We start from the raw sequence: 17,688 nt of genomic DNA on the forward strand, positions 1-17,688 counted from the left end.
TCATTTACAAATATAAGCAGGTATAGTTTTTTTTTTTTTTACTGTTTGTCTTCTACATCTCACTAATTTTATGCATTTTCCCAAATAACTTTTTCTAGCTTATAAACTTATTAGTTTAAATAATCATTTACAATTGTAATTAGAAATATCTTTAGGAAGAAAGCCATGTTGGGGTCATTGTTCTACGTTTATCAATACATGTGACAGAAACACACTACAATTTAGAAGCTTCTATTAGTGTGAGAATTATATATTGCTGTTCATTTTATCTAAAATTGTATGATTCTGAAGGAAATAACTAAAGGTAAGTGGATTAAAAAGCTACATGAAATCTCTGCTTGATTTAAAATTAAGTTTGGCCTTACATTTGAGATTAAAATAGCTCAGCAAATATTCTTTTAAATTATTTTTCAGTATTTTTTTAATTTCATGATTAATATCTTCAATGTAACAGAAGAAATCAATGCCAAAAGTAATATAATAAAATATATAAAACAATGGGGTAGCTACTTAAATTACCCACTGATGTTCTTGAATAAAATCACAAAGGAATTAATAACCTATATGTGACCTCTACTGTGTTTATTTTACACACGTGCTAATTAGGTTTTCTTAATTTTTAAGAGGCACTTGAATCCAGATACTAATTCTTGCTTCCCCCCTTTTCCCTGATCACCATGGGCCAGCAGTTTGAAGTATGATATAATTTTAATTACAAAGATTTATCATTATGACATGCAATTTCTAAGTACATGAGATGACAACATAATGCATAGATGTGAATTTCAGCCACACATTTGCTATGCGAACAATGATATTAATGACAAGATACATCCTGTCTCAATTTCATTATCTATCTATGCTGTATAAAGGATGTACAGTATCTATAGGTATGCTATTTACTTCATTTTCATCCCTATTTGCTGTGTGAAACATAATAAACTGTCGTATTTGAATAGGACTAAAAAGCTTCTATCACATTTGATAGTATTTTATAGAAATCTCATGGCAGGAGATTATAACTGGGTCATACATGAATTCATAAAGTTTCACATGTACATTTTTAATAATTTTCTTCCAATCAATGAATGAGAATGCACATGTATTCACATATAAACTGGCATATATTTAAAAATGCCTTTTAACTGTTACTTCCCTCGGTCTAGTATTTGAATCAAATCATATTTTTAGAATAACAGTTGAAAAGCATACTAAAATGAAGGTAGAAAGTGACTAGCATCATGTAAATTATCCTCTCTGGGACTCAGCTTCAATATGAGAATGACTAGACAATCTCTAAATTGCTTCATAATTTCTCCTTCCGTGGTTCCCTCCAACTTTGATTTTTCGTTTTGTTTTGTTTCTTAGGAGAAGAGATTAAAATAATTTTATTGTTTTAATGTCATAGTTCGTATTATATTTAAATGTAAGACCAAAGTACATTAATATGAAATATGTTTATCTTTAGGACTTCCAAAAGTCTCTTTAGAATTACAGTGACTAAACCTAAAATATTTATTTGGTTTTTAAAAATATTGAATTCTGGGGCTAGGGATTTAGATCAGTGATTCCAACACCTGCCTCTCAAGCACAAAACCCAAATTCAATCCCTGGTACCAAAAAAAAAAAAAAAAAATGATGTCTGCTCTATGTTCTTATTAAAGGTAAACCCCAAAATACAACTCTTCTTTCAAAATAGTTTTGAATCTAATCATACTTAAAATTAGAAGAGACATTTCAAAAAAATTCTTCTGTACAGATATATAAAACAAATGCATATTTGAATAATAAGGAGGCAAATCCCACTCATCACTTTTCTAGCCACAGAAGAAATCATAAAAGATTTATTTCAAATATAGAGAGTAGATCAACTTAGCCTGATCACCTTAGTTGTGAAATAAGAGATAAAGGTAGTTAGCATGATGATTCTTGCTTAAAAAATGGGAAAAGTAAATCAGCTATTTCTATCAGTAATGTATGAATTAAACTGATTATAGAATCACCTTTTCTAATAGTCCCTTCTGATGTTATAAAATATGATTTCTGAATAATTAATAATTAGACTAATCTCATAGACCAGAGATTATTTCACATCTGCTATTTTTCTCATATTGGTTTTCCTTTCCACTATCCACAAAAATTTTAAAAATGGAAATTAAAGAACTAAGATCTATAGAACATACTTCTCAGGCAACAAATACCCTAAATATCTATTCCTTGGTATTCTAGAGCTAATAAAGGAAAGACTAAAATGTTGCTATCTCATTAGAGCATTTTATTTATTTTCTTATGGTACTCTATTATTCTAGTTACAAACGCCTTCTTAATGAAAGTTATATATACACAGCTAACAATACATAAATATGGACTCTATTATGTCATATAGATACTTTACTTCTAGGTACATTATGCTAATAGTGGCAAATAAAACGAGGCACCATTAAAATCATATTCTTTATTTTGTCAATAATTGCCAAAATATGCTGACATTATCATTTTAAAATTTAATTAAATTTTGAATTCCAGTATTTCACACAGATTGAAAACCAAAATTGATCTTTGCTCACATGTCTTTTTCAACATTACCATCACAAAATCAAATTTTAAACCTTTAGTTGACCACATATAGCAAATAAATGTGAGGGCATTAAATGGTCGTACAAAGGAGCAATTATTATGAATTGCTATTTTTCTGTATTTTTTCCCTGAAAATAGTCTTCAAAATTTCTGTGGGTATTATGATATACTAACCAAAACAATGTGAATTGCCTTGCAATGAAATTCTAGTTAAAAGATGTAAAATATATTGTACAGATGGGTCATAAGCTATTAAGTGCAGAGCAACAGGGAAATGCCAGAGTAACAAAGTGATATTCTGAATGTTCAGAGAGCCTGGCAAAAAAGAAAGATGCTTTTTTCATGCCTATTAATATCCTGTTACAATACGCAGCCCATATGTATGACTAAAAGAGCAAAGTTTAAATTCCTAAAATAAGTGATATATTTGTACATTTTAACTGTATTTTCATCTCTTTTATTATGGAACCAATAAATCAGCTAAATCTCAGGGGGAAAAAAATCTTTAAAATTTCTTGGTTGGCAACAGTTATGATAGCAAAAAGTGTTGGGTCATACAAATTATCATTTATCTATTTCCTCAAATATAGAGATAAACTAAAATTTCCATTCATCAGAAATATTGGTCATCTTATTGCATCTGTTTCATTATTACTATAGTAACTATTATAATTCTAAAAAATGTAATAAGATGTTTGTTGAGTGTACGTTTCCTTTTTTATTATGATTAATTTTATTGGTACATCTTAGGTATACAATATAATGACACTCCTCATTGAAAATTTGTAACATTACATATTTTTTGCCCATTCCCCTGCCTTCCTTATTTAGAAAGACTTTATTTCCATGTTTCCTTATCTCATAATAATTCCATTATCTTTTTTTCCTTTCCTCTATCCCTCCCACTTCCCCTTCCCCTTTGGAACTTTTCTTCCTATTTCACACTATCTATTATGTCTTTTGATTTTTTTATTTACACTTTCAGTTTCTCATACCAGAGAAACTATTTGGTATTTACATGTCTGTCCTATTTATTTCACTTAAGAGTATCACCTCAATGTGTATCCATTTAGCTATAAATGTCTCTAATTTCTCATCATTTGTGACTGTATAGTATTCCATTTTATTAAAAATACATTTTATTTATCCAGTTGATGGGTAGTTGGGCTGTGTCCAAGTTTTAGCTATTATAAACTGTGCCTCCATAAATATGAGTGCACATATATTGCTGTGGTGTGATTTTTTAAATTCTTTGGGGAAGATATCCAGTAGGGGAACAGCTCGGTCAAATGGGACTTTAAATCCTAGTTCTCTGAGGAATCTCCACACTGATTCCCACAGTGGCTGAGCCAGTCCACACTCACACCAACAGTGGAGCATGATTCCTTTTTTCCCACAGCCCCACCAGCATGTATCTATTTTCTTTAAAGATTATTATATTTAGCAATTTCAAACATGTTTTTCATATTATTAGCTTTAAAATATTGATTAATCTTGCAAACTTTATATTCATATTGGGCTTTAATTTTTTATATTTTCAGTGTGGCTCAAAAATATATTTCTTACACTAATGGTGACTATATTTTTCAAAAATAATTTATCTGTTGAAATAAAAATTATAGTCTCCTTGTTTCTTTCAATAAGGCCATTTAAGAAATAGACTTTGGGAACTCTTTCTGACTAGACAGTTTATACTGTGGAAACTGATGAAAAAAGCAAAAATTTCACCTTGAAAGAATCATATTTCTTACCAAGAAAACACTCTAGTCCTAACAGTAGTAGCTTTAAGCACATTTAGAAGAAATGTGTGCCATGCAAAGTCTTGCATACAAAATATGGCTAGATCCTAAATTATAAATGATGTACATTATACTTTATAATTTGATGATATAAGCTTAACATGCTTTCAGTGATTATAAAAATTTATTGTTTCTCCTGTGTATTTTTAAATCAAAACCATTCTCCTCAAATAATAAACATTTATTCAGGAACTATACCTAAAACAATATCTGTGATTCTTAATTCAACTTTTGTAACCATGATACAGTTGAGAATTCTCATTATTCTCATGTGAAGATAAGACAATTGAGGCTTAGAAAGCTGACTACCTGCCCTAAAATAGGAACTGGTCAAGAGAGGTTAAATCTAGAAATATGCTCTGATTCTCCATGTTGTTCTGCCTACATATCCTCCTACAACATATGATTTGGTAAAACATGCTATCCTTTTAGTACTAACCTATTTTATAATATTGCCATTAGCAATATAAGGCTATTTATATTTAAAGTAAATTAAATACCATAGAATAAAAATGTTCGTTTCTCTAGAAGTTTTATCTCACTAGCTACATTTGGCTCTTTGCTACTACATTGCGAAAAACAAAGTGAATGTTTCCATTGACACAGAAAGTTCTATTAGTGCTGTTGTCAAAAGCAAAATGACAAAATAGAAGCTACTAACCTCATAGACATTCTTGATTATAAAAATACTACTAATAATAATTGGAGAAGATACTTCACCAATGTTTTTATATTAAAATTGAAAGGTAAATATTAGTCAGGGATATAATATTTACCAAGAGAAACAAGTATGCAGAAATAATTTAGAATAGCTCATATCTCAGCACAATGTCTTAAATATACAAGTACAACAAAACAATGTTAATAAATATTTAAACTGACATTACTTTCCAAAAGCATCTTGAACCTTTACCAGTAATATTGAGTCAACTAATAAATGCTTGTGAGTGATGTCTGTTTATTAACCTTGATTTTAAAAAAGCAATGGCAGAGAAATGAGTTCGTAGACCTGTTACTTTTAAATAAAATGTAGCATTTGCAATATGGTCATTTAATGTGTTTGCTTATATTTCATTATTGCCATCTGTAATACATTCTTTATTGCACACAAAATGAAAAATATCTTTCTAAAATACAACGTGAAAACTTTTGCTTAAGGTTCGATTGTTTACATTTACAAACGATTTCATATTTAACTCAATAAGGTCTTGCTTAGAGAAATGAAGCAGATTTAGATGTTAGCACAAGATATTCCTTACTAGCCACAAGACTTAGCCCAGGTTTCCTTAGATGTAAAATTTCAATAAAGATATACACCAGGTCGACACTACAGGGCTGTGTGTGAAAGAAAGACAAGGAAATTGAAAGTTTGTGTAAAAAGTAAGATTCCATAATAATATGGTAGATTATTTTTATCATTCTTTTGGTAAAGGAAAAGAGAACAAGAAATAATCTCATTTTGGAACTCTGAGAAACCGAGGAATAAGGGCCTGCCATACACGAGGATGTTTCCTCTAACTGAAGTGGAACAGGTATTTAGGGCTTTTTCTATTTAGGGACTTTCAGGAGGGTGTTGTTGTTGTTGTTTTGTAGTTGCAAATGAGCCTGTGAAAAATTTTAAATCACTCTTCATTCTCTCTACAATACAGATTCACGTAATTGCTAAATATTATTCTTGCAGTTTCCAGTCTTCTGCCAACAAATCAGAAAATACAATATTGCGGAGATTGTGGCCTCAGCTCTGTTATTCTTCCCTCAATGACTGGAAATAGATGTATAGAATCTGTCAGTTATTTGAAATTCACTGTCTTCGAGTTAGAAAAACCTACGGTCCTAGGGTAAGGATAGGGACACAAGTATTCTCATGCATTACTGACTTCTTCAGAGAGAAATTATGGAGCCACAGTGACAACTTTCTCGTACTGCATTTGGAACTCTGAGAATCAGTTTCTCCTCCATTTTCTAAACACAGTAAGCTTACAAGAATATTTCTTCATAAATAAGCTCAATAAGGTTTTTTCTTCACCTAAAAAGTTTTCTTTCTTAGGCAAGGGAACGTTTACATTTACTATATCTTAGTAACAAGAAAGAATAATCACAGAAATTAAGATCCCAAGTGGGAAATTGTCATAAGAGATACCCACAATACTAGGCTTGCATCAGTTTTTCTAAAGGATACTGTGGCGGAGTAAATGGAAGATATTTCAGAGAATGGGGCCTCTTCAGGATCTCTGAATGAGACATAGGTCAAGGGAGTTGGCTTTTGTGGCCTGACTAGATTATCTTACCTGTCACAACTGAGAAAATGTTAGCCTGAGGAGAATCGATAATTCTATTCTCTGGAAAAGCCCATCCTATCAAGCTCCAATCCAAGATTTATTTATTCATAGACAATCTTTTCTCTAATTCTTCGTACAACAGGAAAATTAATTATTTTCCCCTTCCCTTCATTCCATTAATTCATTTAGCAGTTTTCTAAAGCTGGAAAATAAGTCTCAGAAAAATTTAGGGCAATGGCTATTATAACTCTTCGATCCCATGATAATAAGATTTTCTCTTTTCAAGTATAGGTTTCTGTTCAATCTACAAATATAAACACATCATTATAATTTTCCTTATTCAAATATATACTGTGTGATAGGACAAACAATATACTTTTATAAAACATTGTTTAAGGTATTATTTCTAGAAATTGTGTGCCCAGTCTAAAAATTGACTCCTTCCTAAGAATGTGCTATACATTGCAGTGACTGATTCCTGTGATGTTCTCTATAGCTTAGTTTTGATCTAATCATTTTCCCAAGTGCAACCCAAATGCTTGGAGGATTATTGGAATTTCTTTTTTTTCTTTCTGTCAAATACAATATGCTGAGTAGTTCTAATGTAAATGTAAGTGGTACCTTTATCAGACTTGTTCAACAACAACCCCTGAACCAGCCTGGTTGAATCCGCTCAAACATTAGGGAGACCTTTCACAGGGCATGTGAAGAATGTTTAGCAACTCCAGTGTCAAAAAAAGAAATCAGAATGAATATGTCTCTTGCCTACGTCAAGGCAAATGTCAGGGCCAATAAAGAGAGAAACACGATGATGGAGATTTGAAAGGAAAGGACAGGACAACAGAAGCTTGACAGGAGAGAACCTCTGTAAGGGAGCAAAGACAGCACTCTTACTGAGAGTACACAAAGACAAGCCTCAGGCTTCTCACTGCCAGAAAAAATATCTTACACATAAAATAGCTTCAAGGTAGCAGCAGAAGAGACAGTGAAACTTGGAGCATATTTTTGTGTAAACAAGTTACATCCAAAGTTCCAATGAAGCAACAGGAATCCATTGCATATGCAGAAGCAGGCCAAGATAGTTCTGTCAGTGTTTTGGCAAAGGAAAGCTAAAATCCAAACAGAATCAGAGCAAGAAAACTAAGGTTTTCCAAATATCATCTGTGTGAAAGGTGCTGCAGTTGACAGATACCTGCTTTAATATTTTCATGCCTGTAACAACACCACACTGACAGATTTTTTTTCCACAATTTTCAAGATAAAGACCGTATGTGGTATATCATCTTAAAAGAGACTTTCTGATTTCACATACATTCATTTACAAATGATGTCACATACATTTGACATTCACTGAGTCAAGGTGCTAGGTCTATTTTGATATTAGTGTTTTTGTTTTGTTTGGATTTGTTTCTTTTGAGTTTTTTTAGAGAAAGGGTCTTGCTATGTAGTTCAGGCTGGCTTCAAACTTTCAATCCTCCTGCTCTCGCCTCTCAAGTGCTGGGATTACAACTGCACACCACTAGACCTGACTTTTATTAGGGAGTCCATATATGATCATTACTGAATAATGTCAAGGAGGGTATAGGAGCTTAAATGATAAAAGGTACTGCATCTTTTTGATATACTCTTTTAACTGATCACAGCTGGATATTTATATGTTTTTGTTTTTTTGTTTGTTTGTTTTTACTTTTTGAGACAGGGTCTCACTATGTAGTCGAGACTGACCTGGAACTCACTATGTAGCCCACGCTGGTCTAGAACTCACAGCGATCCTCCTGCCTCAGCCTCCCGAGTGCTGGGATTACAGGCATGTGCCACCATGCCTGGCCACAGCTGGATATTTAAAAGCAGGCATGCAAGTTTCATGTTTAGATGCCCTAGCTTTTAAATTTTACATCATTTAGATGCTGCATTTCTTAAACATTATATTTTTACTTTATACCAGAATCTTGGAAATTTAATATATACTTTGAGTTATTACTGAGGAATCCCCAAGATAACATTATTATTTCATTTTTGTTTAATTTTTTGTCATCTAAATAATGATTTCAGAAGAACCAGTACAGTTAGCCAATTATAACTAAAATATCCATCAAGTAAAAGCAAAAAGATACTAATGTATTAGTTTGAAAATAAATTTAGCTAATGTTCTAAAGACACAAATTATATTGTATTATCCTAAGTTGTAATAGATATTCTAAATAGATATTCTCATAATTTGCAAAGTAAAATTTAAAATATTCAAGGTGAAATTTTGTATAATAAATATATCTAACATGTATCAAATTAGTACCTAGGTTATTGCACCTACCCATTATAAATGGGTTATGAATAAATACAGTAGATACCAGTTATATCTTACATTCCTTCATTTTACATTTCTTTATATCTGAAATATAATATATAGATGAAATTCTTTAACATTACTCATCATTATAGCAAGTAAGGTGATTTTATAAATTTTAGAAGAGAGAGAAATGAGTGCTGTTATTTCCTAAAGAGTGAAATTTCTTTAAGATTTGGTCAAACCAAAGTTAATTTTAAAAATTACGAAGATAATGGTGAGAAACGGGTGCTAAGTTGCAAATTTAATATTCAACGTTGGCTCAGATTTTGAAAAGCTAAGAAAAAAATCAGCCAGACTTCATCACCAGGAGTGATCACCTGCAACAGTCCTTAACAAAGATCCGATGTATTCCTCTCCAGCCACCTATGCACTCTTTTGATGCAGCAGAAACATGCCCAACAACCTCTTGATGAACAGATGATTATATTCCTAAATGGAAAACTAATAAAACTACATCTCTCCTCTGGCCAGGAAAGAATGCCACCATGGCAACAGAATCGCTAGAAGCTGTCAAGACAAGTTCCCCATTCCTGGTTAGATCGGTAGCCTATTTTTAGTCTACCACCTCTTCACTATCCTTTCTCACTCCACTCATCATGGACCAGGGAAATGTGAGCGGAGGTGGTAAAAAGGTTTACTGTTTAGCCAGAGAAGATGTCCAAGTATTTTTCTTGCCTTTGGACGTAACCAAAATAAATTAATGTCTTTAGTTCTTGGATAAGATTGACATGCTGCCCACTGAACTAGTAAGAAGGCCATGGGACAACTTTTGATGAACACCAAACTAATAAAACTCTTCAAGCGGCAAGTCTACAGAGCATGCAACCATTAACTACTGAATATGGCAGTCCTCATGTTAACTGCATATCTGTTTTACAAGAAGATAGAGCTTGCAGGAAGGAAATGTGCTGTTCTAAAGGCATTCTGTTCTAATATCAACACAACAAAACAAAACAAAACAAAGTTTCAGGAGAACTACAAACAATCATTTTCATAAAACACTGAAATTTTAATTTGAAAATTACTCATTTGAACACTACATATGCTTCTCACCCCCAACACCACTACCAGAGAGTGAACTTGAGAATGTAAAAATACAAATTTTTTAAGAAGAAAATTCTCTATGGATTATTACTGTCCTTATATTGATTTATCATATCCAAAGTTGGTATTGGGTAGAATGGTGATACAGAATGTGTATTTCAGTATTTTCCCCATGTTTAAACATTTTATGCACACATTTTCATCCAGACTCCCACTGTTTAATTCTATTCTGACTGCAACCTACAGTATATTTCTTATCATTTGAAAACTTATTACTGCCCTATCCTTTTCCTCTCTCTACAAGATGATAAATGAATGAAAATTATTTGTGTCAACTAAGATTGTGGAGGTTAGCTAGACAGTGTGTTATCATTTCTTGGTAACATACTGTTTATTAATGACAATAGGATGTTTCTCAGACTTAATAAGCAAAATAACTTGGGGATAATTAAACACAATTTGCTGTGGTCTATCCCTCAAGTTTCCAACTCCACAGGTCTCAGATGAGGCCCAACAACTTGTGTTACTTTGTTGATGTTGCCAGTCCTTTAAGAGCTGATTGAAAAATTATATAGTGTGCTAGGTTGCTGCATTGAGATATTTTACTAATAAGCGGGTTTTCTATTTAGCATACAATTAGGACCAGCTATGTGGCCCCACACTCAGAACAAATTCTTTTAAAATTATGAGCTTGTTTATGTAACACATAAGAAACTTAGGATAAACATTCTTCCAAAACACAAAACTATTCTCATCTGAAGCTAATTTCAATGGATATTTGTGACTTTTACCAGGCCATCTAGAATATTTAAATTTTTATGATATTATGTTAGACAAGTGTTTCCTGAAATCTCCTTTCATATAAACAGGTGTTTTTTGTCCTTCTCTGTCATGTATTCTTGCATACAAATATATTCATGTTTGCTATGTAACTTAAAATTGTCAGAAATGAAGTATCATATTACCTAAAACAAATTCCATGAGACTAGAATCCCTCTTACAGTATAATTTTGGCATATAATTGTCAAATACCTAATAAATACAGTTTCTGAAAGCTTTCTAAATTATTCTAGTTTTCCACCATGTATTTTATAGCATAGTTTATTAATTCATGTTCGAAACAGAAATTAATAATAAATCAAATAAATATAGATTTTTCTAAGCAACAAACTCATAATCCATAATTATCCACCTGTACAAGGGCACCAGAAAATATTATCAGGGTTCCTGACAAAGAATAGGATAACATTTTTGATATAGTAGTGTTGTATTTTGGTAAGACAATAATTGAACAACAGTTATAATTATAATACCTGGTATGAATTCATTCAATAGTTAAGGTATGTTTAAAGCTAGCATATTTTTTAATTCATTAGGTTTATTGGTGCATTTTAGGTATACATCACAGTCACATTCATCATTGGGAATTTGTACATGTATATGATATATCTTGTTTCTTATTTTTTCCCCATTCCCCTGCCCTCCCTTCAACCCTTCCACCCCTCCCTATTTGCAAAGATTTTGTTTCCATTTTTTTTCTTTTCTCACTTTTTCTTTCTTTTCTTTCCTTCTCCCTACCCCCCTACCTAGTTCCCCTTCACCTTTGAATATTTTCATTCTATTTCACAAAGCTAGAATAATTTTGATTAAATAGCTTTTGTTAATATTTTAGTAGTACATATTTAGATATGGAATTACATATGGCAACTCTTTAAAGGCTATTTTAATATATGGAAAACTTAAGATAGCACATTTTATAGAATAAAAACAGGATTCACATATTACAAAATTTTCAGAGAATAAGGGCTCATTTTTTCTTTAATCAGAGAAAAACATGAAAAAAACATGATGTTTCTTACACTTTACTGGATTATATTATTTTTAGATTCCTAATTTCAATCATTCAATTTTTTTCTACCCATTTCATTTCCAGAATTCTTTCTTCTATCATTATTTATTGTAGATAGCAATTTAGTTTTTAAAAATCTGCAATAGTAAGACTATCTTTGAAAGAAAGAAAATAACATGTTTATGAAGGAATCTATAAATTCTGACAATTTGCATTTACCATTATTACACCAATTTTGTAGCAATCATGTTCTAAATAAATAACTTAATCAGTATTCCTTTCTTCACCCAATATATCCCAATTTTATCTCATATGTCAGACTATGAAGCTAATTTCAATTTTAGACTATATATTCTAGTCATTATTAATATATAACAAACAATTTCAATAAGTTGAGTTTTGTTAACCTGTTCTCATATTTAATATTTTAATAAGGCAATACTTCTAACATGTCTAATTTTCATCATCAGGAAACATTATCATCATGGAATGGACTCAAGATAATATAAAGTCACTACATATTTGGATGTAAATATACATAGATCATTTTAATTTTGGTTATATAATATTCCTTGTTCCCATGGAGTACCTGATAAAATTTATGCCAAAATATCTTCTATCAGATCCTTTATGAACTATATGAATTGATATGACATTAATTCCATAATAATTCTAGGTTTCTAGTATTGTGTATCTTCAAGCTTAAGATAAAAAAATAACTGTTGATATTGAACCACTTCAAGGAATAACATAACATTTAGTCAGCTACTGAATAAAATAAATTAGATAAATTAGATATGTTTTCTAAATATAAGTGCAAAGAGGTGAAGATTAACTGAACTAGATATAAAGTTTTAAGTATTACTAAGCTCTTGTTATTGCAGAGATTTGATGATATGGTCCACTGTTCTTCTGAGACCACCAAAGAGTATTCTTAAACCTGCTTTATATCTTAGTTTTCAGTCACTGAACAGTACCTTAGAGTGTACTTCTGTTCAGCTGAGATATGGTATTTTGGTATCTTCCAAACTGCACTTACAGAATTTGTGAATAAAAGCATAGGCAGCATTTCTCATAAAATAAATAGTAGACATCTAAATGTTTTGTAGTGTTCCTCTTTATACACATTCCACAGTAACCACAAATAAAGTGTCTGCATATTTTCTTCATAGTAAAAGTACATTTGCTATTTTTTAAACACTCCTTACCTGTCAAGTTCTTCAATCCAAGTTCTTGAAGTCCAAAGTTTCCATCTTTTCTGTAGTTTAGAAATATTGCCAATGCATATCTATCTTCATACAGTTTTGTCCCACGAATAATCCGTAAATTCTCCAAAGGCAGGTAACGGAATTGGTTAAGAGCCACTAATACATAGCCTGTGACTTCTCGGATAGACTGAAAAGATACAAACAATTCTCTGTGTTAAAAAAAAAAATTACATCAATTTGTCAGTATGTGCATGTAGTTATTCAAATTAAATGAATTATTTAACTCTAATTTTCAGTTTTAAATTTAATATACTAATTTATACATCACATTCTTATTCCACACCATATTTATCTTCATATTATACATGACCACAAAGTGGTCTCTTTTGAAGTGTAAGTTTTAATCATTTTTTTTTGTTTTAATCATTTTAAAAAGCCAAGGGTGTGTTGAAAACAAAATGATGGATTTTCTTGTGTGAGACATTTCTCATACCTGAGACTGGAATACAGTTAAAGGAATAGAGGTCTCATTCACTGATAAGAGTACAATTACACAAGGACACATAGCTATCAATTTTTACATGAAAAGCAAATAGGTAAGCTTATCACAAGTAAAACAGTGCTGCATTAGTTTGTAGACTTTGGGACAGATTTTAATGGTTATGCTTCTGTTTAATGGTTATGTTTCTGCCGCATTTATCAAAGAACATTAGCCCTCTATATCTATGGGAAACACATTTATAAACAATATGCATTAAAAAATTGATCATTGGGCCGGGGATTTAGCTCAGCGGTTTGGTGGCCTGCCTTGCAAGCGCAAAGACCCGAGTTCAACCTCCCAGTACCAAAACAAAACAAAACAAAATAAATAAATAAAAATAAAAAAACTGATCATTGCCTCTAAATTCATTATAACCACATTTTTTCTCTTTACTATCTACTATTTAAATTTTAGATGTCTGTAATATCAATTACTTGAAAGATGTGAAATATTTTAAACAAAACAGTCATTAAAAGGCTTTGCGTTTCATCTAAAGTTATCATTTCCTAGAAAAATGATCAAGACAATCACAACAGTTATGTCAGTATATGTTAACTTAATGAAAAACCAAAAATAATATAAAGGTGCTAAAGCATCTAAAAAACACCAGTCTTCACCTTTTTCCTCTATCTTATTCCTTTAGTAATTTTAGCCTGTTTCAAATTTGATGATCTCTAAAATGTATCTCTATTCTCTCTGTTAAACAACAGACTCATAAATCCAACTATTCAATATCCACTTTTGGATGTCTAATATGCTCTTCAGATACACCTATCAAAAATGGAACTATCTTTCTTGCCCCATCCCTCCAGAAACCTTAAGTAGCCCAGTTGAGATTAATCCATCCTTTTTGATTTTCAGGCCAAAATACTCATTCGCCTTCACACAGCAAATGCAATCCATGCTACTTATTCTCCTCACAAAACGATCAGGAATTCCACCATTTCTGTCATCTGTTGCTACCACCTGACCCACTATTATTCCTCATCTAGATTATCACAATAGCTTTACCTGTACATACTCTTGATCTTTTATGGTGTAGTCTAGGTTCAAGCTAACAGCAATCTGCACAATTGATCTAAAAGTGTGCCTTGAACTAGTGCAATTGTCTTACTCATTTTATGCTTATTAGTCTGCTTTAAAAAAAAAATATATATATATATATATAAAACTTTATAAACTCTTATAAATGAATCTAATGCTGGAAAAATAAAAGGGGTGGAGGGAAAGGAAAAATGTGCTATGTAAATGTACTAACCCTTATCATGAAAATAATCATTATATACTGCAAGAATATACTTTAAAAAAGTCAAAACATCAAAAAAATCAAACTATGAGGATTCAATGTATTTCTTGAGCACTTTGGTCCTTTTCTGGCTATGCCCTCCACCACTAGGCTGTTTGTGAGTTCAAGTAAAATATTCATTGGAGTCTGCACTCTCAGTTTCCTACCCCAAGCACTGTGATTCCTGAATAATCACAGCTTAGTCGAGGCCTGTGAAATCATCTTACTCCTTCTGTCCCTTCAACAGTGGACCACCCAATCAATTTTTACACATTTATGAAGCATTGGTGGACCAGTCATGTGATTTTGAAGAGTATGTACACAGATGCTGGATAAGTGGCCAGTGTTTCTACTCCCTTGCATGCAGACCTCTCACAATTCAGGACAGAATTGGGTGGAGCAGATGCTACCTGCTGAGGGCCATTTCTTCCTATTCCATCCACACCATGTTCCTAAGGAGCTCCAAAACTAATATTGTAGCTGACCATCCTGATTACTGTAAAGTTTTGTCAAAGTAGGATGATATAAAGTTTTGTCAAAGTAGGATAAAAAACATTTTATTTAACAATTTCTGCTTGATTTGTAATAATTCTATTATAAAGAAAAGGTTTATTAGCAAAGAAGAGACATTACTATTTATATATAGAGAGAAATCTTTCTAGGTTTTTATTGTGCCCTTTCGCAAGGCTTTGGGACCTCATGTTAGAAGAAGGGCTTTAGTTTGTGAAATAGGTTTGATTCAAGAACAATATTGCTTTGTTTTGTTTTGTTTTGGTACTGGGGATTGAACTTGTGTCCTTGTGCTTGCAAGGCAGACCACCGAACTGCTGAGCTAAATCCCTGGCCCGTTTTTTTTTGTTGTTGTTGTTTTGTTTTGTTTCTTTGGTAGTAGGGATTGAACTCAACACGAACAATATTGAATACAGAAAATGATCAAGTAATATAAAATATTCAGTACTCCATCTATGCTCTGGCCCAGGCCTTACAATTATTAGAGTCATGTATGCTACAATAATCACCCAGAAGAGTATAATCCTAGAGTTGCAAAGTCAAAACAGAGAAAAGAGGACGTCTAAAGTGACTTACAATTGGCATGAGTTAGGAAATCTGAGAAACCGTGTTCTTGTGGAGACAGAATGCCTCAGAGTAAAGAGATGAATGCTTAACACAAAAGAAAAGTAGCGAAAAGTCAGCAGTGGCATGCACTTTTGGACACCACAGTATATTTTATATTTCACTTGTCCGTGAGAGTTAAGCCCTACAGCACTGTAATTCTTTCTTCAATCTGTGTTCCATTGGCTCTATCATTACTTTTGTGAGTGCTTGGAAGATAGATAAAAACATATTCTGGCATCATACCATCTAAAAAGTAAAATGTGTTCATTCATTATACAAGTAATCTTGTAACAATAGTTTATCATTTGATGTTTATATTTTTAGTTATTAAGTTCTCTAGGTCACAATCATAGCTCTAAACTAAATATTGGCGATGGATTCTATCTAAACAGTCTTTGCCTAGAATATGTCAAAATATCCATCATTCTTCTAACCCCACTTAGGAAGTGACTTTTCCCATCAAAAGCTGTAAAAAGCCATTGGTTTACACCAGGAGGAAAGGGCTAATATAGATGGTGTTAGAAGAGACAATACAGATGAAGCACAGAGGAAAAGAAATGGTGAATGAGAAAGAAGCAAAGTTATTATACAGAATTTGTGAGATGGAGAATTCTTTCTAGCTATTGACTGACACAGATGTACTACTTGGCATGTCTTTTAGACCACACATTAGCAGAAGCTCTAAATAAACCTACAAATATTAAAGGCTCTAGTACATGGAATAGGTTGAATCCAAGAACAATATTGAACACAAAGAAATATCAACTAATTTCAAAGATGAAGCTCCAAGCATGTCTAGCTACAAAAAAATATACAGTATAAATAAGAATATCTTTGCATTCACATATTCATGTATTTGAGTTTGTGTTGTTTGCAAAATGAGTGTATTTTTCATCCCAGATCATGTGTTAAATAATCCTAGAAACACTCTTGTTAGCTTCATAAAGAGTCGGATTAAAAGCAACAATTATTTTTTGGTAGAGATTTGGACATTGAGAGATTGGTTGTTAGAGGTGAGAGTTTGATGTTCAAATTGAGTCTCTTCATGATCATGCTCTCGTATTCCCTCCTCCTTAAACAATAGAATGTGTAATTTAAACATTAGCTCAATAAATAGATTTTGTTATTATGAACTCTAAACATTACTATATTTTAATGCTGGGAGCACATGTGTGCAAGCCGTTTTGAACAAAGCTGACAATAATGTTAACAGTGAATTATTTGATGATAATGATAGTGAAGATCCTAATCACCTTATCCCTTGCATCCCTCTGTTTTATGCAGAGAAATAATGTGCATAAATAGGAAATAAAAGACTTTTACAAATCCTTCAACCAAGAGCTGTTGCTCTAATCTTTCATGTCTAGAGAGGCTCATGGAACCAAGACATTTTTTAAAAAATTATAGAAGATACATATCCAGTTCTAATATCTAAAGGTGCCTTAAGTTTGGGCTCTCTTTCTGATTTCTACAATCTATAATCACACTTTTTATATGTTCTTAAAACCTGTCAACAAATATTTTGAAATAACACTAAAGGAGGGCCGGGGATTTACTTCAGTGGTTTGGTGGCCTGCCTTGCAAGCGCAAGGACTAGAGTTCAATCCCCGGCACCAAAAAAAAAAAAAAAAAAAAAAAAAAAA

At 32.0% G+C, this 17,688-nt stretch overlaps 1 protein-coding gene across 1 annotated transcript in view; it reads right to left on the reverse strand.

Moving 5' to 3' along the window:
* Positions 1–17,688, reverse strand: part of Erbb4 (erb-b2 receptor tyrosine kinase 4) — a 689,271-nt gene that overhangs the window by 481,270 nt on the left and 190,313 nt on the right. Inside the window, exon 2 of the mRNA XM_033764601.1 lies at positions 13,104–13,290. Within this exon, the coding sequence (XP_033620492.1) occupies positions 13,104–13,290 (187 nt within the window). The remainder of the gene's footprint in view (positions 1–13,103; positions 13,291–17,688) is intronic.

The sequence above is a fragment of the Fukomys damarensis genome, unplaced genomic scaffold (assembly GCF_012274545.1).
Source record: "Fukomys damarensis isolate Sample0158 unplaced genomic scaffold, DMR_v1.0_HiC HiC_scaffold_16, whole genome shotgun sequence".
Classification (NCBI taxonomy): Eukaryota; Metazoa; Chordata; class Mammalia; order Rodentia; family Bathyergidae; genus Fukomys; species Fukomys damarensis.